This window comes from Corvus moneduloides, chromosome 4 (assembly GCF_009650955.1).
Source record: "Corvus moneduloides isolate bCorMon1 chromosome 4, bCorMon1.pri, whole genome shotgun sequence".
Lineage (NCBI taxonomy): Eukaryota > Metazoa > Chordata > Aves > Passeriformes > Corvidae > Corvus > Corvus moneduloides.
Genome location: NC_045479.1, coordinates 74,278,148 through 74,304,373, shown reverse-complemented (window position 1 = coordinate 74,304,373; position 26,226 = coordinate 74,278,148). Strand labels below are relative to the sequence as shown.

Here is a 26,226-nt window from a genome sequence, read left to right as displayed (position 1 = left end):
TGGCAGCAAGTGAATGCCTTGAAATCTCCCGGGATAATGGCATTCCCTGTTCTGCTCCCTCTGTCTATTCCACTCCCCGTGTCCCTGTTCCTGCGCCACTCCGTGTGTCCCTGTTCCCATTCCGGTTTCCCTCCCTGTCCCTGTTCCATTCCGTCCATGTCCCTGCTCCTGTGCCACGCCATGTCCCCGTTCCATTCCCTCCACGTCTCTGTTCCCGTGTCCCTCCATGTCCCTGTGCCACTCCATGTCCTTGTTCTGCTCCCTCCATGTCCCTGTTCCACCCTCTCCGTGTCCCTGTTCCCATGTCCCTCTCCATGTCCCTGTTCCCGTGTCCCTCCGTGTCCCCCCGTGTCCCCGTTCCTGTGCCACTCTGTGTCCCTGTTCTGCTCCCTCCATGTCCCTGTTCCACCCTCTCCATGTCCCTGTTCCAGTGTCCCTCCGTGTCCCATTCCCGAGCAGCCCCGCTGTCACTCCTCTGGCAGAGCAGGTCCCCTCCCTCCTCCCAGCTCCTCACCCACTGTCCTTGCAGGGTCCCATCTACTTCCCTGGGTCCCTTCCCAGCTCCAAGACCTCAATTCCCAGCACATTCCCGTTCCTGATGCCAGCATGGAATGGGACAAGGATCCATTGCCCCCAGCTCCAGCTGTTCTCCCAGGCAGGGCAGGCGCTCAGCACCCCCTCCCTGTCTCCAGAGGGGAAAAACCTTCTGGACATCGCCAGTGGGATCAGGGATGGGACAATGGAGAGGGAAGGGGTCCCTAAGCCCCGAGCGGAGCCGTTCTGCCCTGAGCCACAGCCGGGCCTGGCACGGGGCTCTCCCCGTTCCTCCCTGCGGAACAGCCCGGAGACACAAACAGGGAGATGGGATGTGAATGGAGAGGGGATGGATGTGGGGATGGAGATGAGGTTGGAGATGGAATGGAGATGAGATGGGATGGGATGGAGATTGGATGGAAACGGGGATGAAGATGGGGAATGGGGTTGGGAATGGAGATGGAGATGGTCTGGGGGTGGAGGAGGAGATGGGATGGAGATGAAGGTGGAGATGGGATGGGGACGAAGGCAGGGATGAAAGCAGAGGAAAAAAAAGGATACAAAGAGGGAGACAAAGATGGAGATGGAGACTAAGGCAGACATTAATATGGAGGGAAAAATAAAGATGGAAAGAGAAATGAAGATGCAGATGAAAATGGAGACAGAGATGGAGGTGGAGGTAAAGGCAAAAGTGAAGACGTTGGATCTGCTTGGTTGGATCCCTGTCCCCTGCAAAGTCCCCGACAGAGCGGTGAGGGACACCCCCTCCCTGCTGAGCTGCTGCCGAACCGGCCCCTGGGCGCCTTTCCTGGGACACGCCCCCCTTTGGGACACCCGAGCTTTGCGCTCCCCTCCAGAGCCCCCGGTGACCCCAACGCCCCGATCCTGCCTGGGGATGGTGGGCACTGGGTGCTCCTTCCTTCCTTCCTTCCTTCCTTCCTTCCTTCCTTCCGGCTCCAACTGGAGTGACCAGGTGCTGGTGGGAGGGGACACTCGGGTCCCCACCACCCCCGGTGTGTGATGATGGCACACGGAGCCGGCATTCCTGGCCCACCGGAGCAGAGCCACCGTGTGCCAGCTGCTGAAAGCCCGGGCAGCCCAGCATCCCTGGCCTTTCCAAGGAAAGCATCCCCACGCTATCCCTGGAATGCTCAGCATCCCCATCCCACCCCCTGGAAACACAGCGCTCCCACTCTGTCCCTGAGAGGCTCAGCATCCTCGTCCTTCCCTGGGAAGCACGGCGTTCCCATCCTGTCCCTGGCATCCTGAGTATCCTTGTCCTTCCCCTGGGATCCTCAGCATCCCCATCCTGTCCCTGGGATACTGAGCCACCACCAACAGAATTCCTGCAAAAGCTCTTCCCTGAGGAGCAGGGGAAGGTCCCAGAAGCACAAAATGCAGCTGCAAGGTGGCTCCTGGATCTCGCTTCCACCTCTCCAGAGCTCTGACCCCACCTCTCCATCTCTCCATATCTCCCAATCTGTCTCCACCGCTCCACCTCTGCCTTTCCACCTCTCCAATCTCCCTGATTACACCTCCACACCTCTCCAGCTCTCCTTTTTCCCCCTCTCCATCATTCCACCTCTTCACACCTTTACCTCTCCGCCTTTCCGTGTCTCCGTAATTGTCTCCATCGCTCCACCTCTCCATCTCTCCATTTCAGCGTTTCTCCACCTGTCTTTTCACCTCCCCGTGTCTTTATCTGTCTCCATCTCTCATCCTCTCCACATCTTCACCTCTCCCCGTCTCCACATCTGTCCCCCCCCCACCTCTCCATCTCTGCACGTCTCCTCCTCTCCATCTCTCCATTTCACCACCTCTCCGTGTCTTTCCACCTCTCCATCTCCCCACCTCTCCATACCCCCACAACTCCACCTCTCCACATCTCCTGTCCTCACTTCTCCACCTCCCTGTCTCTTCCCGACTCCATCTCTCCACGTCTCCACCTCTCCATTTCACATCTCTCCATCTCCGTCTCTGCTCTCCACGTGTCCATCTCTCTTTCCACCTCTCCATCTCTCCGTCCCTCCATCGGCCTCCCCACATCTCCCCCCTTCCACATCTCCCCCTTCCGGTCCCTGCCCCTCTCCCCGTCTCCTCCGCTCTCCTCCCGCCTTTCCCCATCCCGGTTTCCCGGTGCCCGAGGCCGCAGCAGCCGCCGCGCCCGAGCCGCGCCGCGGACGCACCGCCCGGTGCCGCCGCTGCCTCCTCCCCCCGGGCCCGCGGGGCTCCCCCGGGCTCCCCGAGCTCCGGGCGGCTCCGGGGGCTCCTCCCGCCGCCGGGGCACCGCGGGGCCGGCTCGGGAGCGGCGAGGCGCCGGCCGGGGCTGTGCGCACCAGAGCCCGGCGCGCCCGGTCCCAGCGCGCACAGCCCCGGGGGGAGCCCCGCCGCTCCGGGGCCGGCCCGGAGCCCCCCGCGCCGCCCCCCGCCCGGGCCCGGGGACAGGGGGACAGGGGCGGGACCGGCCCCCCCGCCCCGGGGCCGAGCCCCGCTCCCCGCTCCCCGCGGCCGCGTTGCGCACGGGGCTCGCCCGGCCCGGGGGGCTCCGCCGGGGCTGCCCCACGGCTGGAGCGGAGCGGGGGGGTCCCAGGCGGCCGGGGCGGAGCGGGGAGACCCGGCCCTGGGTGCCAGCGCTCCCCGCGCCGCCGGGAGCCCGAGCGCGGCTCCGGGGTGCGGGACAGCCGGGGCGCCCCGCGGGCGGCGGGGGGGCGGCGCGGCGGCTCCCCGGGGGCCGGGGCCGGGCCCAGGCCCCGCAGGGCTGTGGTTAATGTGTAATTCGGAGCATATGGTATTTTCCAAAGGCGGGCAGTTGTGCGGAGCCCGGGGGCCGGGGCCGGGGTGCAAATAACGCCGGATGACTCGCGGGGCCGGGCGCGGAGGGCCACGGTGATGGGCTCCTCGCTGGCTAATATTTGCTCTTCAAATATTTTACTTGAAAGGTTTACAACGTTGGGTTTTTTTTTAATCTTCCAAGAAGGGGCCATCTGTGCCGGTGCCTCGGCTGGAACACATCGGGGAGTCCCCGCCGGGGCTCAGCCGCCAGCCCAGGGGCTGCCTTCTATTTGTTCAGCACCCAAAATAAATTAAATCGATGTAATAAAAGCGAAGCTGGATTTATGATTGAATCCCATATGTCCCTGTTTGCTTTGCGGGAGAGACGCGGGAGCGAAGCCCCTCGGGGGGCGCCGGCGGGGGAGCCCCGGGGATGCTCCGGGGCGCGGGGACGCGGCGGGGCCGTGCTGTCCGCCGGCCGCTGGTGCTGAAACACCGGCGCTCGCCCGGCACCGACTCCGTGCCCGGCCCGGGGGGCCCCGAGCCGCCCCCGAGCCCCGAGGGAGCCCCCCGGGCCGGGCGTGTGCTGGGCGCGGTCACATCGGGCCGCCCCTTCCTCCCCATCCTCCTCTTCCTCCTGCCGTGACATCACGGCCCCGCTCCCGCACTGAGCTCCCGCCCGGCTCCCGGGACCATCCGGTCCGGCTCCGTCGAGGCTCCGCAGGTACCTCTTTGTGCCGCTCGGGCATTCCCGCTCTCCCGGGCGTTTATTCCCGCGTGTAAAAGCTGCAGGAATCCGCTGTGGGAATTGGTGGTGAAGCTGCTCTAACCTGGAGAAGCTTTGGGGTCCCTCGGGGAGTTCCCGGCTCTGGCCCGGCCCCGCTGACTCCCGCTGGCTCCTTGTCCCTGTGCCGCACAGGGACCAAGCTCATCCCGGTGCCAGGGTTCCTGGGCACCGTCCAGGAGGCACCGGCGGCTCACAGCTCGGCATTCCCAGTGCTCCCATTTCCCTGTGGGGAACGAAATCCCTGTGCCACCTCCGGGCACAGCACGGGCCCGGCCAGGGAGTGCTGGGGATCTGCGCGGGCCCCCGAGGGGACTCGAGTCCTGTTCCTTCCTTGCCTCCCTCCCGGAGCAGCCTCCCGCGCATCGCTCCAGGGCGCTCCGTGCCTTCCCTGAGCAGAGGGAATGGGACGCCCCTCAGCTTTGCTGCTCACCTGCGGGAACCCTGCGGACTTGTCCCTCTTGTTGGATTTATTTCGCTTTCCCTGAATTTCGCCGAGGGTCGGTGTCTCCAACAACTCCCTCAGGCTGTGCAGGGAAGAGGTGTAGCGGGATTTGGGGGCTGTGGCAGGGAAAGCCCCGCACTGGGCGTGGCGGGGGGGGGGTTGGGATGTTCCAGGTGAAATCCCGGGTGAACTGGGGGCTCTGGCGAGGCCGTGGGTGAGCAGCAGCCGCCAGGCTCGGTGGCACCTCTGTGGCTCCGCTGCTGCTCAGCAATGGCCGAGGTGCTCCTGCCGGAGCAGGAGAGGCGCTGGCACCACTGTCCTTGTGGGAATCCTGCCGGGAAATCCTCTGGAGCCAGGCTGGGAGAGCTGGGGGTGTCCAGCCTGGAGACGAAAAGGCTCTGGGGAGAGCTCGGAGCCCCTTGCAGGGCCTAAAGGGGCTCCAGGAGAGCTGCAGAGGTACTGGGGACAAGGGCTGGAGGGACAGGAGCCAGGGAATGGCTTCCCAGTGCCAGAGGGCAGGGCTGGGTGGGAGATTGGGAATTACTGGCTGGGAGGGTGGTGGGCATGGGGGAACCCTCCATTCCCTGTGGATCCCGGCACTCAGCTGGGGTGGGGTGAGCGTGGGGACCCCTCCGTCCCCCGAAGGGTGTCCAGGGGAGCTCTGCAGGCGCTGGGACGCGGCTCAGACACGGCTCAGCCAGGCCGGCTCCAGGAAACATTCCCGGTGTCTCCCGAGCCTCTCCAGAGCCCTGTGAGCTCTTTTCCGGGTCTTTATCCGCTATGCCTGGAGCACAAGGACTTCCCAAGTTGCCCTCAAGTGTCTCCATCCTCTGCTCCAAGATTCCTGTCCTTGTCCCTTCTCCTCGCAGCAGGGTCGTGGCTGAGCCCTGGACCCCAGCGCTGATTTATCCGGCCCCGCAGCATCCACCGTGTCCCACTGGGAATTCCCAGGCACCCGCACCCCGTGAAGCCTCTCCACGATGCAACACCGAGGTGAGGGACGCAGGGTCCCGGTGTTCCTGGCGGGAATCGGGGATGTGCCGTGTCACCCTTCCCTGCTCCGGCACAAGCGCACGCACCCAGCCGCTGATGCACCCGCGGCTCCGCAGGGTCCTCCCGGTCCCCGGTGACATCCAGCCTGGCACCCCCCAGCCTGGCACCCCCCAGCCTGGCACCCCCCAGCCTGGCACCCCCCTGCTCAGCTGCCCTCCCCAAATTCTCCCCGTGCTCTTCCACGCGCTGTTTTTCCAGCTTCCTGGGGCCGGTGCCCCCATTCGCTGCCTGCACCCCCCCAGCACCGAGCCCCACGTCCCTCCAAGCCCCCCCAGCCCCTCCAACCCCTCCAGCACCACCGCTCCTGGCCTCATCCCCGGTGATCTCCAGGGAAGCCGGGGATGGCCGGACGGGCAGCCCCGCTCCCCCCCAGCCCTGTCCCCCTCCCCAGGGCCCAGCGGGGTGAACCAGCTCGGGGGGCTCTTCCTGAACGGCCGCCCCCTCCCCACGTGCAAGAGGCAGAGAATCATCGCGCTGGCTGCGAGCGGCGCCCGCAGCTCCGACATCTCCCGCAGCCTCAAGGTGCGCCCGGGCGGGGGCTGGGGGGTCTCCTTCCCTTCCCAAATCCTCTCCCCGCTGAGGTTTTGTCCGCAGGTGTCCAACGGCTGCGTCAGCAAAATCCTGGGCCGCTACTACCGGACGGGGGCCGTGGGGCCCAAGGCTGTGGGGGGCAGCAAGCCCCGCATGGCCACCCCCGCCGTGGTGGCCAGGATCGCGCGGCTGAAGCTGGAGCAGCCCGGGCTCTTCGCCTGGGAGATCCGCCGGCAGCTGCACGCCGAGGGAATCTGTGCTGGCAGCGGCATCCCCAGCGTGAGTCCTGCCGGAGGATCCCGGGGCTGCGGGAATTCCCACGGCCAGGCAGGGCAGGGGGGTCCGACCCCACGGCCGGGGGGCTGGAGGGTGAAGGGAGGTGGGAAGGGTGCGCAGGGAAGGGCTCGGGGTGATGGGAGGGGCTCGGGACAGTGGGAAGTATGCGCAGGGAAGGGCTCTGGGCATTTGGAAGCGGTTGGGAACGGGAAGGATGCCCCGGCAGAGGCTCGGGGTGACGGGAAGGATGCACAGGGGGGAGTTTGGGGCCGTGGGAAGGAAGTGCAGGGAAGTACTCGGGGCGATGGGAAGGACGCACAGGGAAGGGCTCAGTGCCATGAAGGGTTCGGGTCCGTGGGAAGGACTCGGGAATGGGAAGAATCCACCGGGAAGGGCTCGGTGCTTGGTGAGACGCGGAGCTGGAGCGGGAGGGAAGGGGAAGGCGAATCGCTCCTTCCCAGCGAAAGCAGAGCCCCGAAGGCCACCCCCGAGCCCGGCCGCCACCTCGGGACACCGCGGTGGCTCCGTGACAAGTGTCCCTGCTCGGAAGGGAGAGCTGTGCTTCCCAAGGACAGACTCGCCCTGCCAGTCCCCCTCCGTGCCAATCACCGTCCGCTAAATTCTGTCAGTCCCCGGAATTCCGGGGTCCTGGATCACAAACAGGGAGCGGACGGGCACGGCCCCGGGGCGGAGAATCCCCGGCTCCGGAGAGCGTGCCAGAGGCAGCTCTGGGACATCCGTCTCCATTCCTGTCCCCCCGCAGCCCCGGCGCTCCCAGCCCGGGGGTCCCGTCCCCCTCCCGGGCACATCCCCTCTCCCCTGCCCAGGTCTCCTCCATCAACCGCGTGCTCAGGACCCTGCCCAGCGACCTCCGGCTGGCGGCCGAGCCCCGGGACCCGCGGCCACGAGGTGAGCCTTGCCGGGCTGCCCCCAAAGCCCGGACCCCTCCTGACCCTTCCCGGCCCCTTCGGGGAGCCCCCAGCACCGAGTCCGCCTCCCCCTTCAGCCCTTCTGTCCCCGCAGTGTCCCCTCCGGCCGCGCCCCCCGTGCCGCAGCCCCCCGTGGCCCCGGGCACCCCGCAGCCTCCGCAGGGCTCCGCTCCCGGCCGGCAGCTCCCGCCGAGCCCTCGGCCCAGGAGCGAGAACAGGAACAGGAACAGGACCGTGTTCTCCAGGCCGCAGGCGGAGGCTCTGGAGAAAGGTGCGCTTCCCGCGGGATGGAGCGGGGCTGTTCCCAAGGGAGGGAATTGCCGCTTTCGGGACGGGCTCATGCCCCTGGGCGTGGCCCGGCCATCGCCGCGGTGCCCCAAACCACCCCAGAGCACCCCAGAGCACCCCAGACCACCCCAGACACCCCAGGCCACCCCGGACCACCCCAGAGCACCCCAGAGCACCCCAAACCACCCCAGACCACCCCAGACCACCCCAGACCACCCCATTTCGCTGGCACCGGGGTCTGGCTGCAGACACACGTCCTGGCACCTCCTGCCCGGCTGCCGGGGCTGGCTGCCCCGACCCGACTCATCTCACCCCGATCCGCCCTGCAGAGTTCCAGAGGGGACAGTACCCGGACACGGCCACCCGGGAGAAACTGGCCGTAGCCACCCAGCTCCCGGACACCACCATCAGGGTAAGAGGGGACCCGCCACGCTCCGATGGGGAGCGCGGGCACATCCTGGGGACCGGAGCAGCCCGGACAGGCCGCTGGGATCGCGGCCGCCAGCTCCGGGGGCACAGAGACTCCTCCGGCCTTCGGGGACATCTCCAAACCGTGTCACCACTGCTGGCGGTCGCAGGGGTGGGGACGGGCTCCGGATGGTGGGAGTGACTCCCCAGGGCTGGGTTTGTCCCCGGCTCGGGGGTCTCTTCTCGCTGATGCCGGGAATGGCAGGAGCGGGGCAGGTCTCCCGTCGGGGTTGGGGCAGTGGCACCCTCAGGCTGCCCGCGGCAGCGTCCCTGCGCCGTCACCTCTGTCACGGGCCGCACAGCCCGGGGCTGCAGAGCCCTGGCGAGGCTGTGTCACCTCTGTCACCTCTGTCACCTCTGTCACCTCTGTCACCTCTGTCACGGGCCGCACAGCCCGGGGCTGCAGAGCCCTGGCGAGGCTGTGTCACCTCTGTCACCTCTGTCACCTCTGTCACCTCTGTCACGGGCCGCACAGCCCGGGGCTGCAGAGCCCTGGCGAGGCTGTGTCACCTCTGTCACCTCTGTCACCTCTGTCACGGGCCGCACAGCCCGGGGCTGCAGAGCTGTGTCTGTCCCCGCACGGCCACAGCTCCGATCCCGCCCCGGCCTCCGCTCTCCCCGCCCCAGCACGGCCACAGCTCCCGGTCCCGGCTCCCCCCGGCTCGGCCCCGCCACGGGGCCAGCTCAGGGCCCTTGGGGACATTGCTGAGTGCTGCCACGGGGCTTAGTGCTGCAGAGCCGAGACACAGGCCCTGGCACACCTGGCACGGGCCCTGGCACACTCCATGGCACACTCCGTGGCACATTCCATGGCACAGACGCCTCACACCTTCCTCCCAGCAGCTCCAGACCCACATCCCTGTGCCCCTGCCCCTCCAACCCCAGACCACTGCCGGCCTCTGGGTGGCCAGGCAGTGCCAGCAGCGAATCCCCCGTGCCAGGGCAGCGCTGCCCGCCCACGGGCGCCCCGCAGCACGGCAAAGCACGCACGAGAGCGGCCACGAGGGTCCCGTGCCCTGTGCCGGGGACACCCCTGGAGCCTGGCGTGTGTTCCCGGCCCAGTGAGGTGGGGAAGATGCAGGATCAAGCCCCTTCCTCTGCCCATGCCCCTGCCCAGGATCAACCCCCTCCTGTACCCATGTCTGTGCCCATTCCCGGGATGGAACCCCTTCCTTTGCCCCTGTCCGTGTCCATTTTTGGGTTCAAACCCTTTCCTCTGCCCATGCCCGTGTCCGTGCCCATGTCCATGTCTGGGATCAAGCCCCTTTCTCTGCCCGTGTCGCACCCGTGTCCCCATTCACTCCCGGAGTGTGACGAGCCCGTGTCCCGGGGCTCACAGCCGTGCCAGGGGGCCGGGGCGCTCCCGGACCCGGGTGCCGTGGGATGGGCGGGGGGCAGCAGCCTCATCTCCCGCACCCTCCCCAGGTGTGGTTCTCGAACCGCCGAGCCAAGTGGCGACGGGAGAACAAGCAGCAGCTGGAGGCTGGCGGGGCAGGTGACAGCCCGGGGACCGAGGGGACGGGACGTGGGACCTGCCGCCCGAGGCGGGGGTGGGGCCCAGGGGTGCCTGGGAGGGAGCGCGGCTGAAATTTGGCGCTGGGACAGCTGGGGTTGCTTCCCAGAGCCCTGCTGGGAGCTGGGGAAGGGACACGGCCGCTCCATGCGCCCCCCGGGGAATCAGGGCTGGGGCCGCGCGGTGCCCGGGCCAGGACATTGTCCCCGCCTGTGCCCACGCAGGCTCCTGGTGCGACTGGATCCCGCCCGCTTTCGGTGCCACCGCCGCAGCCGCCGCACAGGTAGGACATGGCCCGGCCCGGGGTGCCGGGGACACCCCAGCAAGCTCCGGCACCCTCTGGAGCCCGCGCTCCCGTCGCGGAGCCCTGTCTGGAGCGTCCCGGCCCTCTGCCGGTTCCCTCTGGGGTGACCTGGTCGCGGAGCACCCCCAGGGATGCCCGGTGACACCGCACTCTCGGGTCCCCCCCAGCCCCTCCGGGACACCCCCGCGGGCTCGGCGCAGCCCCTCCACGGTCACGGCCACGGCCTGGCCGCCCACCCGCGCCCCCCGGCCCCGCTGCACCTCTGCGCCTCCGGCCCCTGCGCCTGGGACGACGCTTGCTGCGGTACGAGGGCCGGGCCCCGGCACGGGCAGGGTGGGAGCTGCTCCCGGCGGCTGCGGGATCGAGACCCTTCCTTTGACCATGGGGCTGCTGGGGGTGGGGGTCCCCTGGGTGTCCCCCGCGCAGGGCCCGGGGCGATGCCTGAGCCCCGTGTCCATCCCGCAGGTCCAGCGCTCTGGCAGCCCCTGGAGAGCCCACACTTCGCCCTGCTGACCCCCGGGCTCACCCCGCTGCCAGCCTGGGGCCCGGAGTCCCGCTGATCCCGCGGCGCCGGCCCTGCAGAGCCCCCGCCCGCCTCCGCGGCCCGGGGCGTCCCTGGCCCTGAGGGGCCCCGGCAGGATGGGGGGGGGGGGGGGGGGGGGCTCCGACAGCGCCCCGAGAGGGAATTCAGGATATCCGTGAAGGGGGGGCTTCGGCGGCAGCCGGGCCAGCATGGCTGGGCCAGCCCTCGGCAGGTGCCCAAACCACCCCCAGACACTGGTGGATCATGGAATCCGGGATGCCTGACTCGCTCCGGCAGGGACCACGCTCCACCACCTTCTCCAGAGCCAGAAGAGCTCTTTGGAGCAGCGGGAACGTCCCGGCCTCAGCGATCCCGGCTGGGCCCAGGGTGGGAGCAGAGCCGGGGCTGCAGCTCCAGCGCTGCCGGGGCCGAGGGCACAGCGGGGGAGGGGGATGGGGGTCCCGGCAGCTCCGGGGCAGGGCCTGGTGACAGAGGGGACACCCCTGGGCGGCAGCAGCAGCTCCGGGTCGGCACCTCCGGCACCTCCGCGTCCCTCGGCACTCGGGGACTCCCAGCTCGAGCTGCTCCCGTTCCCGTTCCGCTCCGTTATTAAATCGCTTCTCCCGCTCCTCCCCGGCTCCGCCCTCGTCTCCTCCCAAACCGGGGCCGACCCCGCTCGTTTTCCCTCCCGGCTCCCGGCTCCCGGCTCGCCTTGCCCCGGGGGCTGCACTGCGCTGAGGCCGCGGTTCACGGGAACGCGAGCAGCGTTATTTCAACACAAACGGAGCTCCGACACCAGGCTGGGCGCAGGGGAGGGCGGGGAAGGACAGCGCGGCCCCGGGCGCTGGGGCTGCCTTTGGCCCCGCGATGCCGGCAGGGAACGGCCCGGGGCCACGGCGGCCGGAGCTGGAGCTGCTCGTCCTCCTGGTCAGCCCAGCCGGTCCTTGAGAAACTGCAGGAAGTCCCTGAGCAGGTCACAGAATTTCACCAGGCTCCGGTACGGGACCGGGATGAGCAGAAGCCTGTCCGGTTCTGGTGTTGGCGTCGGCTCCTGCCCGGGCACCGGGGGGATGTCTGGCTTCGGTGCCGGCTTGGGCACCACCTCTGGCTCCGGCTCGGGCACCGACTCTGGCTCTGGCACCGGCACCGGCACCGGCTCCGGCTCCGGCTCTGGCACCAGCTCAGGTGTCGTCTCTGGCACCAGCTCTGGCATCGTCTCTGTTACCGGCTCCAGCTCTGGCGTTGGCTCTGGCACCAGCTCCGGTTCTGGCGTCAGCTCCGGCATCGGCTCTGTTACCGGCACAGGCTCCGGCACTGGCTCCGGCACCGGCTCCGACACCGGCTCTGGCACTGGCTCTGGCACCGGCTCTGGCACTGGCTCTGGCACTGGCTCCAGCACCGGCTCTGGCACTGGCTCCAGCACCGGCTCTGGCATTGGCGTCTCCACAGAAGTCAAGGTGACCTCTGGCTCAGGAGTCGGGGTGCAGCTCGGCTTTGGTGCTGGACTGGCTCTTTCTGCTGGGCTCAGGCCCGTCTGGAGCAGGATCCAGTTGTAGAAGTGCTGAGTGGAGGTGTAGATCCCGGGGTGCCGGGCTCTCTCACAGCCTCTGCCCCAGCTGCTCATTCCCACGAGCCAGAAGTAGTCGGCTTCGTTGGCCTTGCAGACGAGGGGACCCCCGCTGTCCCCCTGCGGCAGGAGAGGGGGCTCAGGGGCTGTGGGGGGCTGCTGCCAGCACCAGGGCTGGCTCCTCTCTCCCAGCCCCTGTCAGGTCCGCACTCCCGGCACGGGAAGGCTCTGCTCAGGGGCCGGAGCCTCCAGGCCCTCGGCTGGGAGCAGCTTGGGGGCTCTCCCATCTCTGCACATTGGTCCCAGATGTGCGGAGGACAAACGTTCCAGGGTCACATCCTCGCTTTGGGTCTGCTGGGGGCACTGGATGGACTTTGTGGGCAGGACCAGGCCTTGGGGACAAGGGGACATAGGACAGAGACCTGCAGATGGGGAAGGGCAGCCCCAGGACACTGGACAGGGACGGGAGGATGGGAAAGGACAGCCCCGGGACACGGACCCGTGGGCGGGGAAGGGTGGGGTGGACACAGGACAGGCTGGGCTGTGTTTGGGCTGTGTTCCTACCTGGCAGGTGTCGATGCTGCCCTGGGGGTACCCTGCACACAGGTTGTCAAGATGAACGGCCCCCGCGTACCAGCGGCTGCTGTTGCAGAGCTCCGTGTCCATGAGATGGACCTTGGACTCCCGCAGCACCATGCCCGATCCCTGAGCTGTGGGCACAGAGGGGAATGAGCCCCCAGCAGCTCGGTACCCGTCCTCTCCCCTGCCTGGGGTGAATCCCTACCCCGGGCCTGGCTCTGCCCCTTCTCTGGGACTGGCTTTGCCCCTTCTCCATGGAGCGACGGTGTCCAGCTGTGTCCCTGCTGTTGGCTCTGGGGGAGGGGCCAGACCCATCTCTCCAGAGGCTTCACAGAGTCACGGAATTGTTCGGGTGGGAAGGAACCTTACAGCTCATCCTGTTCCACGCCCCGCCTTGGGCGAGGACTCTTTCCCCCAGCCCGGGCTGCTCCGAGCCCCGGCCCCGCTGACGTCCTGCAGCCGGACCCTGTCTGTGGCCAGCCCATGTCCCTGGGGTGCCCAGTCCGTGTTCCCAGGGTGCCCAGCTCACCCTCGGCGCACACATCTTGTTTGGGAACCCACCTTTGGCAAAATCCCAGCCGGCGATGTAGCAGGATTTCAGCTCGGAGACCCTGAGCGAGGCGTCGGGCACACAGCCCAGCTGGATGTAGTCGCTGCACTCCACGGGCTGGTCCAGCTCCACCAGGGCGATGTCGTTCCTCGCCGTGGCAGCCACGTAGTGCTGGTGCACCAGGAGCCTCTGGATGTGGCGCACCTTGGACTCGGGGCCCGGCTGAGTCAGGTCTGTGGTCCCAATCACCACCTCCCACGTGGAGACGCCCCTGGAGAGCAGATGGAGAGAGGGGTGACAGGGAGCAGAGCCACAGGCTGCAGCAGCCCAGCATTTCCCGGCCTTCTGCTTCCCAAGGCAGAGAGAGAAGCAGAGAGGAAAGAGCCAGGATGGAAGTGGCATGTGGTGCTGTGACCTGGCCACCTGCCCGTGCTCGGGGGACATCTCTGTCCCTGCTCCTCCTTACCCGCCCCTGGCGAAGCAGTGTGCAACTGTGAGGACCCACTGGGAGCTGAGGAGGACACCTGAACACATGTGCCACGTGCCGTTCTCCCAGGTGGCCTGGATGCTGACGATGCCAGGCCAGGCCCCTGGCTGGACACTGGTGCCACCCTCAGCACGGGACGTGCCGGCAGCAGAGCTGTGGTCAGACGCCGTGGGCCGGAGCCCGCAGGTGCCTCTGGAAGCACAAAGCCATCCCTGGGCACAGCAGGGCCAGGGAGCCCCGAGGGGCTCGTCTGTCACCAGGCTGTGCCAGGGAAGCCCCGGGTGTCCCCGAGCCCCCTGGCAGCCCCTGGGGCCGCTCACCTGCAGGTGTCCCAGGTGCCCCCCGCGGGCCCGGCCAGGCCCAGCAGGACGAGCAGCCCCAGCAGAGCCATCGGTGCCAGCGCAGCAGGCGGCAGAGCCGGAGCAGAGGTGGCACCTGCAGCCCCAGGGCCCCGCGGTGCCCCCGGGCCGGGCTGATGTCACAGAGGGGCCGGTTCTGTGTGTGGGGCACGGCGGGGAGGGGCAGCTCGGAGTCAGAGAGACGTGGAATGGTCTGGGGGGCAGCGCCAACACAGGGGTGAGAATCTCCTGGCACCGGGCTGGGGATGAGCAGCTGGAGCAGCCCTGGGAGAAGGATTTGGGGTGCTGGGGGTTGAGAGCTGGACCTGGCCCAGCCCAGAACCCCCCAGCGCTGGGCTGATCCCAGTGGGCAGCAGTGCCAGAGGGCAGGGCTGGATGGGAGATTGGGAATTGGGAATTGCTGGCTGGGAGAGTGGGCAGGCCCTGGCCCAGGGTGCCCAGAGCAGCTGGGGCTGCCCCTGGATCCCTGGCAGTGGCCAAGGCCAGGCTGGACATTGGGGCTGGAGCAGCCTGGCACAGTGGGAGGTGTGGAAGAATTCAATAACCAGTGGAGGCCAGAAAGCTAATTAATGAAAGAGATTTATGTAATTTAGAACCAATGAACGTTCATTCCTTTGTTGGCTCAGAATGCACAAACAGGTGATGAAGTTTTGTCTTGGGGTCTCTGTGGTGGCTGGAATTTTGCTGGCCACAGCCCCGGGCCAAGGACAAAGTGGTGCCGGACTCGCCGACACCAAAACGGTGCCGTTAGGGGCTTTTATGGACCCCCGCGGTTCTGGAGGATTCCGGTTATACCAGGAGCAGCCCCGGGTCGCTCCCGCAGGGGACAGCTGGGACAAGGCCCGGCTGAAGTGGCCGTGCCAGGGGTGTCTCGGGCAGACCCGAGGGCTCTCCAGCTCTGCCCCATCGTCATCCGGAGGGTTTGGAGCACTGGGTTGCTCTTCTAGGCCCTTCCCGGAGGGGACACCCTCGGAGAGGGGCTGCAGGGGCCGGGAGGAGACAGCACGGGAGGGGCCACGACACTGTTCGTCCCTCTCCCCTGTCCCCGGGCTGTGACACTGCTCGGTGTCACCTCCCTGCCCGGGGCTCTGCCCCACCCGCCCCGAGGAGCAAACGACCCCCGCTGCAGGCGGGCACTGAGACCCCCTCGAGGGGACACGGAGAGGGCACGGGGTCGGGGACACGAGGGGATGGAGGAGAGACGGGGAGGCACGGAGGGACACGGACGGCGCGGGGGCGACATGGGGGACACGGAGGGACACGGGGAGACGGGGGAGACGGGGGAGACACGGGGAGACGGGAGCAACGCGGAGGGACACGGAGGGGGAGGGACACGGGGGGACACGGAGGGACACGGGGAGACGGGGGAGACACAGGGAGACGGGAGCAACGCGGAGGGACACGGAGAGACACGGAGGGACACGGGGGGACACGAGGGGACACGGGGAGGTGGGGGAGACACGGGGAGACGGGGGCAACGCGGAGGGAACGCGGGGGGACACGGAGGGACACGGGGGAACACGGGGAGACGGGGGAGACACGGGGAGACCCGGAGAGACACGTAGGGACACGGGGAGACGGGGGAGACACGGGGAGACGGGGGAAACGCGGAGGGACACGGAGGGGACACGGGGGGACACGGGGAGACGCGGGGAAGGTGGAGGAGCACGGGGAGGACATGGGGGGACACGAGGACACATGAGACGCGGGACGGGACACGGGGAGAACGTGGCAGGACACGGGGAGAAAACAAGGGGACACGAGGGGACACGAGGGGACACGGGGCACTCGAGGGGACACAGGGAAGGACACGGGGCCGCCACCGGGCCGCCACCGCCCCGCCGAGCCGAGCCGAAGGCCGGGCCTCGTCCCTTGGCCACGCCCCCCGCAAGGGTGGCCACGCCCCCGCAGAGGTGGTCACGCCCCTCACGGGTGACCACGCCCCCTCGGGGACGCAGCTGCCCCTTCGTGTCCAGGCCACGCCCCCATATGTCAGACCACGCCCCCACACCCGGCCACGCCCACATCGCGTGCAGAGGTCACGCCCCCAAAGAGCAAAGCCCCGCCCCGCTCTGTAGCCACGCCCACCCATCGCCTTATATGGTGCGTGCCCCGCCCCCGAATGGTGACGCGCCCTTTGCCCCGCCCCCGCCCGCGGCTTCCGGCGGAAGTGGCGGCGCGGCGGAACCGGCCGGGGGTGAGGGGGCACCGGGGGTCGGGATTTGGGGCCCGGGGGGTTCGCAGGGGTCGGGGTGAGGGTCAGGGTGGGGGTCAGGGTGGGGGTCAGGGTGGTCGTCAGGGTGGTCCTGAGGAGGTGACGATGGAGAGCTCAGGGGCGTCCGGGAGGTGTCTGGGGCGGTCAGGATGGGGGTCCTGGAGGGGTGTTCAGAGTGGTGTCCTGGGGGGTCAGGGTGGGCGTCCCGGCGGGGTCAGGCTGGGGTTCCTGGCGGGGTCAGGATGGGGGTCTTGAGGGGGTCAATATGGGGGTCCTGGGCAGGGGGTGGTCAGGGTGGTGTTTGCTGCCCATTCGGTATCCGGATGGGCCCAGGACGATGCTCCTGCCCACCCCAAAGGCGCCTTTTCTCCTTGTCCTGCTTTCCCCGCAGATCCCCCCACCATGGAGAAGTTCGGGATGAACTTCGGGGGCGGCCCCAGCCGGAAGGAGCTGCTGGAGACCATCGAGACGCAGAAGCAGCAGCTCCTGCGCTTCCAGGCGCGGCTCAAGGACGTCGTCCGCGCCTACAAGAGCCTCCTGAAGGAGAAGGAAGCGCTGGAAGCCAGCCTGAAGGTGCTCTCCGTGTCCCACGAGGGGGACCTCGCGGTGCCACCAGCTGGAGCTGGGGACTCCCCGGATGACCGGAGCTCAGAGCACAGCGAGGACAGCGTGGGGACGGCCGCCAGCACGGACACTGCAGCCAGCCTGACCAGCACGGCCAGCGTGACCAGCACCAAGGGGGATGTGGCGCCTGAGGAGGACAAACCCGCGGCTCCCCCTTGCCAGAAACCAGAGGATCCGGGCGGCTCCGAGAGCGGGGACCTCTGTGCCGGCGGCGAGTCCGAGCGGCGGCTGCTGCAGCTGAAGGCCCAGCTGGCCACGCTGACCAGCGCCCTGGCCACCGTCACGCAGGAGAAATCCCGCATGGAAGCGTCGTACCAGGCGGAGCGGCGGCAGATGAAGCAGGAGCTGGAGGAGGCGGCCGGGCGGGCGCGGGAGGAGGCGGACAGGCAGGACGCGGAGCTGCGGCGGCTGCAGGAGCAGCTGGCCGAGACCCGGGCCCGGCTGATCACGCAGCAGCACGAGCGGGAGCGCGAGCAGGGCGACCACGGGCTGATGCTGCGCGAGCTGCAGGAGCTGCTGCGCTCCGAGCGGGAATCGCGCCGCGACGCCGAGCGGGAGCTGCAGGAGTCCCGGGAAGCGCTGGCCGGCAGCGCCGGCGCGGCCGAGCGCGCCCAGGGCTACGAGCAGCACGTCCGGCAGCTGAGCCAGGAGCTGGAGGAGCTCAGGCGGGAGCTGCAGGGGGTGCGGGAGGAGAACGGGAAGCCGGACCCCCGGATCCAGGAGCTGCAGGAGGAGATGGCCGGCCTCAAGAACCACTTCCAGCTGCAGCTGGTGCAGGAGATGAAGAAGGTGATTCCTGGCTGGGAATGGGGCGAATCCAGGGATTGGGACAGGGTTTGGGGCTGGAGGAGCCAGATTCCCTCTCCCGGTCTCTGAGAGTCCAGAGCGTCCTGGCTTGGATTGATGGGATGACAATCCTGGGGAACAGATCTCTGTGGGATGCAGCCAGGGAGTGGGGCTGGAGTAGGACAAATCCCCCTTCCCAGTCGCCCAGATTCCAGGGGGATTGAAATAAATAGCACAGGGTGCCCAGAGCAGCTGTGGCTGCCCCTGGATCCCTGGCAGTGGCCAAGGCCAGGCTGGACATTGGGGCTGGAGCAGCCTGGCACAGTGGGAGGTGTCCCTGCCATGGCAGGGCTGGCACTGGGGGGGGCTCTGAGCTCCCTTCCCAACCCAACCCGTTCTGTGATTCCAAACACACAAATCCCCAAAAAGCCAGGACAGGGAGGTGTCTCAGGCAGGATTCCCGGGGTGGGGAAGGCCCCTTGTTGGTTTGGAGCAGAGCAGGGACCCTGTGTGACCCCAGCTGTGTCCCACCATGTCCCCGTGCTGCCCTAACCCCGCCGTGTCCCTGCAGACGGCCCAGGCTGAGGAGCAGCTGCGGCAGCGCTCGCAGCGCGAGGAGCAGCGCGTGGCCGAGCTGGAGGCCCAGGTGTCCCAGGTGTCCGAGCTGCTGGGCACCTACGAGAAGGCCAAGCAGAGGGACCAGGGCACCATCCAGAGGCTCAAGGACCGCATCGTGCAGCTGGACCTGGAGAACAAGACCTTGGCCATCGCCGCCTCCAGCCGCTCGCTGGGCGAGGTCGCCGTGGAGGAGGCCACGCTGGACGTGACCATGCTCAAGGAGAAGATGGAGAAGCTGCGGAAGCTCCTGCAGGCGGCGGCGGCCGCCAAGGGCCCGGCGGGGCCGGACGCGGAGGAGCCGCGGGAGCCGGAGCTGCCCCCGGGCACCGGGGATGGGAACGGGGACAAGGCCCCGGGCGGGCACTGCCAGCAGGAGCTGAGGCAGCTCAAGGAGGAGTTTGAGCGCTACAAGGTGAGGGCGCAGCAGGTGCTCAAGAGCAAGGCCGGCAAGGACGTCGGCCTGGCCAAGGAGCTGGAGGAGGCGCGGGAGCAGCTGGCAGAGCTCCGGGACAAGCACGTGCTGCTGCAGCTGGCCGCGGACGACGTGGAGAAGCAGCACCGGCAGGAGCTGGAGGCCAAGAAGCAGGAGCTGTCCCAGCTGCAGCAGCTCCACCGGCAGGAGCTGGAGCGGTGCCAGCTGGAGTTCCGGGAGCGGGCGCTGCGCCTGGAGGAGGAGATGCACAAGCAGCGGGACCGGGCGCTGGCCGTGCTGGCCGAGAAGGACCGGGAGCTGGAGCAGCTCCGCGCCCTCACGCTGCCCCACGGCCCCAAGGGCTCCCGGGACGCCGCCCCCGGGGACGTTCCCAGCCAGGACTCCTCGGAGATCCTCCCACAGGCGCTCCAGCTGTGCTCCGGCTCCGAGCCCACCTTCTTCCTGTACGCGGAGCAGCTGGCGCGCAAGGAGGTGGAGATCGCGGCGCTGCGGAAGCACAAGCACCAGCTGGAGATGCAGCTGCACCAGCTCCAGGGCAGGGCCCTGGCCGACGAGGACAAGCACCGCGAGGAGGTGGCGGCGCTGCGGGCCGAGATCCAGAAGAACTGCCGGGACAAGAGCAGGGAAGGAGCCAACCTGGAGTACCTGAAGAACGTGGTGTACCGGTTCCTGACGCTGCCGGACGCGCGGGGCCGGCAGCAGACGCTCACGGCCATCCTGGCCATCCTGCACTTCAGCCCCGAGGAGAAGCTGAGCATCGCCAAAAGCTCGGCCCACGGCTCCTGGTGGCTCCATGGGAAGAGATGAGGGCTGGATTTGATTCCCTTTTCCGTAAGAACTTGTTCACGAGGACTGACCAAAACCTCGTCCCGGCCACGCCCGGAGCTCTCCAGGATCTGGGCTCCAGTTGGTGTTTTTAGCACTAATTTGCAGTGGGATTGTGCCAACTTTTCCAGCCCCAAAGCCTCTGCGGTGGGAATTTGCTCCGAGTTGGGACTTGATCTGAAAACCATGGAATTGAAGATGCTGAGCTTTTTTAAAGGTGGTTTAAAAACAATCCCTGCCTGTCAGGCGTGGGATTGAGGGGATTTCACTTGGATCTTTAAGCTCCAGCCAGGCTGGTGACTCAGGAGATGAAAGCAAAGGTGGGAAGCACTTTAGGTGGAGCTAAAATAGCACCAGGCCATGGAAGGCACAGGGAGATGGGGCTCAGTGCAGGAATTCTTGGGCATTTTCCAAGGGTCTTTTCCAGAGCCAGATTGAACCAGTGGATGCAGCTCCAGGCTCATGCAGGGGCTCAGGCTCTCCTTCCTTCCCAGGGATCCTCTCTGGGGTTATCAGGGATTCCAGGAAGGAGAAAGGATCTCCCTGTGGGTGATTCCCACCCCGAGGCGCTGCCGAGCGGGAATCTGAGCTGCCTAACCCTGGCTGGGAGCAGGAGGCAGAGGAAAGGCTGGAATGGGTGCCCAGCCTCTGGTTTTTGGGGGCTCCAGGGAAGTTTGGCTGCTCTGTGGTGCTGATTTGGGAAGGAAGGGGCTGCTCCTGCTGGGGTGGGAGCAGCAGCGAGGGACAGGAGGTGACAGCTCTGGGCAGGGACCTTGGTGACAGTGACAGCCTGGCCAGGGCTCAGGAACCTTGAGGTGCTTCCCTGATTTCTTGGGAATTGGTGACAGAAGGAAGCCGGGACACCCTGGAATGCCCTGGGATGTTTCACTGGCAGCCCTGGATTTGGCTCTTCCCAGCTCTGCTCCCCTGGGTCCCCCAGAGCCTCCTCACCTGCACAGGCACAATCCCGTGTTTGGAATTAAATCCCGGCTGCTAAAGCTCGGCTTCCCCAGCCCAGAGACAGGGATAGGTCTGGATTAACACCCCAGGAGCTCCTGGAGCCCAGTTAAGAGCAGGTTTGGGAGCAGCTCCCGGTGCTGCACTGCCCAGGGAGCCTTGGGAAGGATCCCGGGACAGGGACAAGGACAGGGACCTGCAACTTCCCTCCTTTCCTCCTTGGCTGTCCTGGTCCTGTGAGCAGCCAAATTCCCTGGATTCCCCTCTGGCCATTGCAGCCCTTGGGGCCAATTTCTCCTCAAAAAAGTCCTCAGGGAAAACATGTCCCGGGCAGAGCCTGTCCCTGCTGGGAGGGGGACACAGCCAAGCCCTTCCTGGGGCTCAATCCAGGGATGTTCCCACTGGGAGCAGCAGGATCCGGGTGCTGCCCTGATGGAGGGAGCTGGGTGGGAATGGGAGAGTTTGTCCCAGGAATGTTTGAAGCGCTCCTTAAGGATAAAAGTGCTGGCTCAGCCCAGTGCCTGCACCCAGTTTGGAAAGGCTGAATCAAGTGGTGCCTTGGGAATGACAGGGATGGCTCCAACGCTTTCCCTGGAGCCATTCCCACAACTCCAGAGGGAGGTGGAGCCTCCTCCTGCTGCGGCCTCGCTGCTCAGGCTGGGGGGATGGATCCCTGTTCTCCCTCTGCTCCTGCAGGATGGAGTGGCTGGGAATGGATCCCAGGGGTGCTGGGGACCCGCGTGGGGCCAGCTGGGAGCAGGGAATCAGTGTGGGATCCTGGGAGAGGATCCAGCCGGGAGGACGCGGATCCATCCCTGTGCCCTCCGTCTGTCCCTGGCAGAGGAAGATGAGGAAGCAGCTGCGGGGGAGCATCCCCAGGAGTGCCCAGCTCCCTGTCACTGCCACCCTCCTGCAGCTCCCGGTGCCCTTCCTTCCTCTGCTCTCCCTCCTCCTCTCAGACCCTCCCCCACATTCCTCCCTCCCTCTTCCCTCTCTCCCTTCAGCCAATATCCCTGAAATAAAGGTAAAATTCCTGTTTGAGGGAACTCTGGTGGCTCTTGGAGTGGGGCCGGGCATTGCTTGGGGACTTTTGCTGGGTAGTGGAACATCCTTGGGTTTAAAATTATCACAAAATTACGAAATCCCATCATTTCCTGAGGTTGCTGGGAGTGTGAGAATGTGAATGGTTCATTCCTGCACCTTCAGTCCTGGTTTGGCACCTGAGTGGATGCAGAGGAGTCTGGCACTGAGAATCCCGGGATGGCTGGGTGGGAAGGGACCTCAGAGCCCCTCCAGTGCCAGCCCTGCCATGGCAGGGACACCTCCCACTGTGCCAGGCTGCTCCAGCCCCAATGTCCAGCCTGGCCTTGGCCACTGCCAGGGATCCAGGGGCAGCCCCAGCTGCTCTGGGCACCCTGGGCCAGGGCCTGCCCACCCTCCCAGCCAGCAATTCCCAATTCCCAATCTCCCATCCAGCCCTGCCCTCTGGCACTGGGAAGCCATTCCCTGGCTCCTGGCCCTCCATGCCTTGGCCCCAGTCCCTCTGCAGCTCTCCTGGAGCCCCTTTAGGCCCTGCAAGGGGCTCTCAGCTCTCCCTGGAGCTTCTCCTCTCCAGGGGAACATTCCCAGCTCTCCCAGCCTGGCTCCAGAGCAGAGGGGCTCCAGCCCTGGAGCAGCTCCGGGGCCTCTCTGGACTCTCCAGCAGGACGGGGAGCTCTCGGCTGCTCTCCCGGTGCTGTTCCCTCATTCCCAGTGTGCCCAGGGGCATCCGAGCGCTCATTTGGGCTCTCCCGCGCCGGGGGCTGATCCCGCCCCGCTCCCGGGGCTGGCACCGAGCTGGCTGCTCCTTGGGAAGCTCCTGCTGCCCCGGCCGGGCAGGTTCCTCCGGCTGCGCCGTGGCCGTGTCCCACAGACGGGCGTGGGGCGAGCCCGGGCAGCAGCGGCAGCGGGAGCTGCTTCCATCCATCCCGGGAAGAGCCGGGAAGGCTCCGGGCTCCCACCGCCGGCCATGGCCAAAGCACAGGAACGGCCCCCGGCTCTGTCGGATATCCAGGTAAAGGCGTGCGGGAACCCTCCGGAGAGCCGGGAGAGGCTCGGCTGAGCGCTGCATTCCCATTCCAACAAATCCTGCCCGAGGGGGCTCCCCCCACGCGGGCTTTGGGGCAGCGCTTTGGGGGCCGGCCCAAGGTGGCCGCGGCCACCAGCAGAGAAGGGACGACAGCCGGGAGAGCTTTCGCTGGGCCCGGTGCGGCTCTTCCCAGGCTCCTGCCCCGCTGTTCCCGGCTCACTCCCGAGTCCGGGATCCACCCGGCTCCGGCGGCCGCTCCGGTTCCTCGGCCGCGGCTCCAGCCCCGGGCGACGGAAGCTGAGGAGGAGATCCCAGCAGGAAACTCGGGAAGAAGAAGCAGGGAAATCCCCCCACAGTGCAGCCGCCGCCGAGGGGCTGCTGAGGAACCGGCCCTGGCCCCTCCTTTCCCCGCAGCAGCGACGGGAAACGCCTTTGCTGGGGTTCCTGGGCACGGCTTCGGGAGGGATGGCCGAGGGAGAGAGTCCGGCCGTGCCGAGGGTCCCACGTCCCCGCTGCCGGGGAGGGGCCGGGGCTCGGGGTGGCCCCGCTCCGGGCCGGCCGAGCCCCGCTCCCTCCGTGCCTCCCGCAGGTCCTGGCGCTGACGGGCGTCACCCTCCCGGCAGCGCTGCTCAGGTGGGTCCTGTCCCCTGTCCCTCGCCCTGCGCTGGCCCCTGGGGGTGGCAGCGGCTCTGCCGGGACATTCACCACCCTCCCCGTCCCTTCCAGCCTCCTGGGCAGCGGATCCGTCCTCGCTGTCACCTCCTGGCAGGGGCGCTGCTGCCACATCCAGGTGAGTGCCACCGGCGGTGCTGCCACATCCAGGTGAGTGCCACCGGCTCCTGGCAGAAGCAATGACGCCACACCAGGTGAGTGTCACTGGTTCCTGGCAGTGCTGCCATGTCCAGGTGAGGGTCACCGGCTCCCCGGGACACAGAGCTGCGTCTGGCCCCAGCTAAGCCCGAGGCAAAGCCGGGCCAGCGCCGGGTTTAAAGCCCCGGGAAGGGGCAGGAGGTGCAGGATGCCCACCACCCGGCATTAGCTCCGGGCCCAGCCTGGGAAGGGCCGTGGGAGCTCCCGGGGCTGCTGCCAGCAGAGCTAACGCGGTGCCCTGTCCCCAGCTGCGGCCCCTGTTCCTCCTGACCCTGGCAGATTTCCTGGCCGCCACCGCGCTGCTGGGCACGGGAACCATCCCGCTGCTGCCGGCCCCGCTCTCCGTGCCCGCCTACGCCGCCTGTCCCTACGGGCGGATGCTGACCACGGTAAGGGGACACTGCTGGGGACAGCTGGGACCTGTCTGCGGCTGGAGTGTCCTGGGGTCCCCTCCGCGGGGTGGGCACCGGGACAGGTGTGCGGGGGCCGGTGGGTGTCAGGGTGCGGAGCACGATGAGGGGAGGGGACAGGGGGCAGGAGGATGTCGGGGTGGAGAGGGAAGGTAGAAGGTGCCCTGGCGGCTCTGGACACAGCAGGATCCCCTCTCCTCTCCCAGACCTCCTACGCCGTCTCGTTCCTCATGGTCGTTGTTTACGCGTTCGAGTCGCACCGCACCGTCCTCGGGGGGCGAGCCCGGCCCCCGGCAGCGCTGCAGGTCCGTGCCCCGCCCTGGCCACACACAGCCCTGTCAGGACAAGGGAGCAGCGGGGCGATCCAGGGCAGCCCCTTTTCCCGGGAATTCGGGGTTCCCCTCGTCCCCCCGGCTACGGCCGCCCCTCCGGCCCCGGCTCACGGCGCTTGTCCCGCAGGAGCGGAGCCGCTGCCTGGAGCGCGCCTGGCAGGCGATTCCCTACATCCTGGCCTGGTAGGTGCCCGCCGCCGGCCCGCCCCGCTCGGAGCGCCCCGGCCGTGCCAGGAGGTCCCGGGACTGTCACATCCATCCCTTCCCAAGGCTGGTGCCGGCGCTGACGCTCCTGGCGCAGCTGATCGCCCGCGGCACCTCCGTCGCCGACATCGCGCCCGTGGTGCCCTGGGACGGCCGTGGCTCCAACGACACCTTCAGCCTTTACTGCTCCAGGTACGGCTCCTCCGCCCCCGCCCCTGCCCGGGGCATCGCTGCGGCCCCCGGGACACCGCCGGGGGTTTGGGACCAGCAGCACCGCTCTGTCCTTCCAGCTGCCTCCTCCTGATCCACCCGAACCAGGACATCTGCTCCCAGGTGGGCGCTGCCCCTCCCTCGCTGCCCGCCCGCCCTCCCTGCGGGCCCGGGGGGCTCCGGGAGCCGCGGGGGCTCCGAAGGTCGCTGGCCCCGGCCCCGCTCATTTCCCGTTGCCTCCCAGTCCGGCGGGGGGAAGAACGCGGGGCTGGAGGAGAAAATCATCTTCCTGCTGTACCTGCTGCTGGTGCTCGGCTGCTGCTCGGTGAGGTCCCGGCTCTGGGGGTTCTGGGGGGTCCCCAGCGCCCCGCTGACCCCCGGACCCCCCCCGCAGCTCCTGTACCGGCGGGTGCGGCTCCGGTGCCGGGGGAACGCGGCGCTGCCGCTGCTGAGCCTGGACAGGGACGGCGGCTTCGGGGGCCGGAGCGGCCGCAGCGTCAGCAAAGCCTCCCTGTACTTCCAGCTGGTTTTCCTGCTCTGCTGGACGCCAGGCAAGGCCGGCGGGTGTCCCAAAGCCCCCTCGAGCCCTGCAGGGTCACAGAGAGGGTGTCCCAAAGCCCCCTCGAGCCCTGCAGGGTCACAGAGAGGGTGTCCCAAAGCCCCCCGAGCCCTGCAGGGTCACACCGAGGGTGTCCCAAAGCCCCCAGCCCTGCAAGGTCACACCGAGGGTGTCCCCAGCACCCCCAGCCCTGCAGGGTCACACCGAGGATGTCCCAAAGCCCCCCGAGCCCTGCAGGGTCACACCGAGGGTGTCCCAAAGCCCCCCGAGCCCTGCAGGGTCACAGAGAGGGTGTCCCAAAGCCCCCCCGAGCCCTGGAGGGTCACACCGAGGGTGTCCCAAAGCCCCCCCAGCCCTGCAGGGTCACTGTGGGGGTGCCCCACCAAGGAATGTCCCTCTGTGTCCCACCCACAGCCTTCCTCCTCACCATCCTCTCCTTCACCAGCATCAGTCCTGCCTCGCTCTTTGTCCTCTACGTGTCCACAGTGAGTAAAGCCCCTTTGCCAGGGCTCCCAGGCTGGACATTTGTCCCCCTCCCACGTGGGAGCTGTGACAGCCCTTGGGGACACCCCGGGCAGGCTCTTCCCACGGTTTTTGGGTTGGAATTTCATTCCTTGGCTCTTCCCGGGACGTGCTTTAATCGGCCACACCAAGAGGAAAGTCTCCCGTGTCCTGTGCCACCCTGCCCGGGCTGTCCCTGCAGGGACAAGGAGCCCTGACCCCGTGTCTCCGTGTCCCCAGGCCCTGAGCGTGTCCCTGCAGGGGTTCCTGCACTGCCTGGTCTATGCCTGGATGAGGGAGAACTTCCGGCGGGAGGTGCTGGCCCGGAGCCCCCCCCTGCAGAGCCCCGGGGGGATCCAGGCTTTCTACGACGACTCCCTGGAGGCTGCTCCCTGAGCTCCCACCTCATCCCGTTCCCTGGGGGCTGCTCCCTGAGCTCCCACCTCATCCCGTTCCCTGGGGGCTGCTCCCTGAGCTCCCACCTCATCCCGTTCCCTGGGGGCTGCCCCCTGAGCTCCCACCTCATCCCGTTCCCTGGGGGCTGCCCAAAGCCCCCGCGGGATTTGCACATTCCCAGCAGCTCAGAGAATCCTGGAATGGTTGGGTGGAAGGGACCTCAGAGCCCCTCCAGTGCCAGCCCTGCCATGGCAGG

At 67.8% G+C, this 26,226-nt stretch overlaps 3 protein-coding genes across 6 annotated transcripts; 2 read left to right on the top strand and 1 right to left on the bottom strand.

Annotated features, from left to right (window-relative positions):
* Positions 1 to 11,226: 11,226 nt before the first annotated feature.
* LOC116443493 (acrosin-like) lies at positions 11,227 to 14,105 on the bottom strand. Its single transcript, XM_032107667.1, has 5 exons — positions 13,924 to 14,105; positions 13,583 to 13,795; positions 13,128 to 13,387; positions 12,552 to 12,697; positions 11,227 to 12,107 (listed from the first exon to the last, which is right to left on the bottom strand). Exons 1-5 carry the CDS (start codon positions 13,992 to 13,994, stop codon positions 11,349 to 11,351), a joined length of 1,449 nt encoding a protein of 482 aa, XP_031963558.1. The 5' UTR covers positions 13,995 to 14,105; the 3' UTR covers positions 11,227 to 11,348.
* A 2,011-nt stretch (positions 14,106 to 16,116) lies between these two features.
* Positions 16,117 to 21,461, top strand: GCC1 (GRIP and coiled-coil domain containing 1). The gene is made up of 3 exons (XM_032107292.1): positions 16,117 to 16,159; positions 16,569 to 17,590; positions 18,159 to 21,461. The coding sequence occupies exons 2-3, from the start codon at positions 16,580 to 16,582 to the stop codon at positions 19,443 to 19,445; spliced, it is 2,298 nt and encodes a 765-aa protein (XP_031963183.1). The 5' UTR covers positions 16,117 to 16,159; positions 16,569 to 16,579; the 3' UTR covers positions 19,446 to 21,461.
* Positions 21,462 to 22,331: 870 nt separating this feature from the next.
* Positions 22,332 to 25,994, top strand: LOC116442552 (translation initiation factor IF-2-like). Of its 4 annotated transcripts, XM_032105696.1 has the most exons (12): positions 22,332 to 22,473; positions 22,903 to 23,121; positions 23,215 to 23,310; positions 23,607 to 23,747; positions 23,975 to 24,073; positions 24,228 to 24,283; positions 24,371 to 24,496; positions 24,595 to 24,637; positions 24,759 to 24,839; positions 24,909 to 25,065; positions 25,488 to 25,558; positions 25,815 to 25,994. In XM_032105696.1, the coding sequence occupies exons 1-12, from the start codon at positions 22,429 to 22,431 to the stop codon at positions 25,968 to 25,970; spliced, it is 1,290 nt and encodes a 429-aa protein (XP_031961587.1). In that variant the 5' UTR covers positions 22,332 to 22,428; the 3' UTR covers positions 25,971 to 25,994. The 4 variants fall into 4 exon arrangements, with proteins under 4 accessions (XP_031961587.1, XP_031961588.1, XP_031961586.1 ...); XM_032105697.1 differs by having other exon boundaries at positions 23,078 to 23,121; positions 23,215 to 23,278; positions 25,488 to 25,906; XM_032105695.1 differs by having other exon boundaries at positions 25,488 to 25,906.
* The last annotated feature ends 232 nt before the right edge of the window (positions 25,995 to 26,226 follow it).

Excerpts from the sequence above, each read along its gene's own strand:
- LOC116443493 (XM_032107667.1), bottom strand. The coding sequence starts at position 13,994 with ATGGCTCTGCTGGGGCTGCTCGTCCTGCTGGGCCTGGCCGGGCCCGCG. Across the intron at positions 13,796-13,923 it reads GGCACCTGGGACACCTGCAG|AGGCACCTGCGGGCTCCGGC; the intron begins GTGAGCGGCCCC and ends TTGTGCTTCCAG. Across the intron at positions 12,698-13,127 it reads CGGCTGGGATTTTGCCAAAG|CTCAGGGATCGGGCATGGTG; the intron begins GTGGGTTCCCAA and ends CTGTGCCCACAG.
- LOC116442552 (XM_032105695.1), top strand. The coding sequence starts at position 22,429 with ATGGCCAAAGCACAGGAACGGCCCCCGGCTCTGTCGGATATCCAG. Across the intron at positions 24,284-24,370 it reads ATTCCCTACATCCTGGCCTG|GCTGGTGCCGGCGCTGACGC; the intron begins GTAGGTGCCCGC and ends TCCCTTCCCAAG. Across the intron at positions 24,497-24,594 it reads TTCAGCCTTTACTGCTCCAG|CTGCCTCCTCCTGATCCACC; the intron begins GTACGGCTCCTC and ends CTGTCCTTCCAG.
- GCC1 (XM_032107292.1), top strand. The coding sequence starts at position 16,580 with ATGGAGAAGTTCGGGATGAACTTCGGGGGCGGCCCCAGCCGGAAGGAG. Across the intron at positions 17,591-18,158 it reads TGGTGCAGGAGATGAAGAAG|ACGGCCCAGGCTGAGGAGCA; the intron begins GTGATTCCTGGC and ends GTGTCCCTGCAG.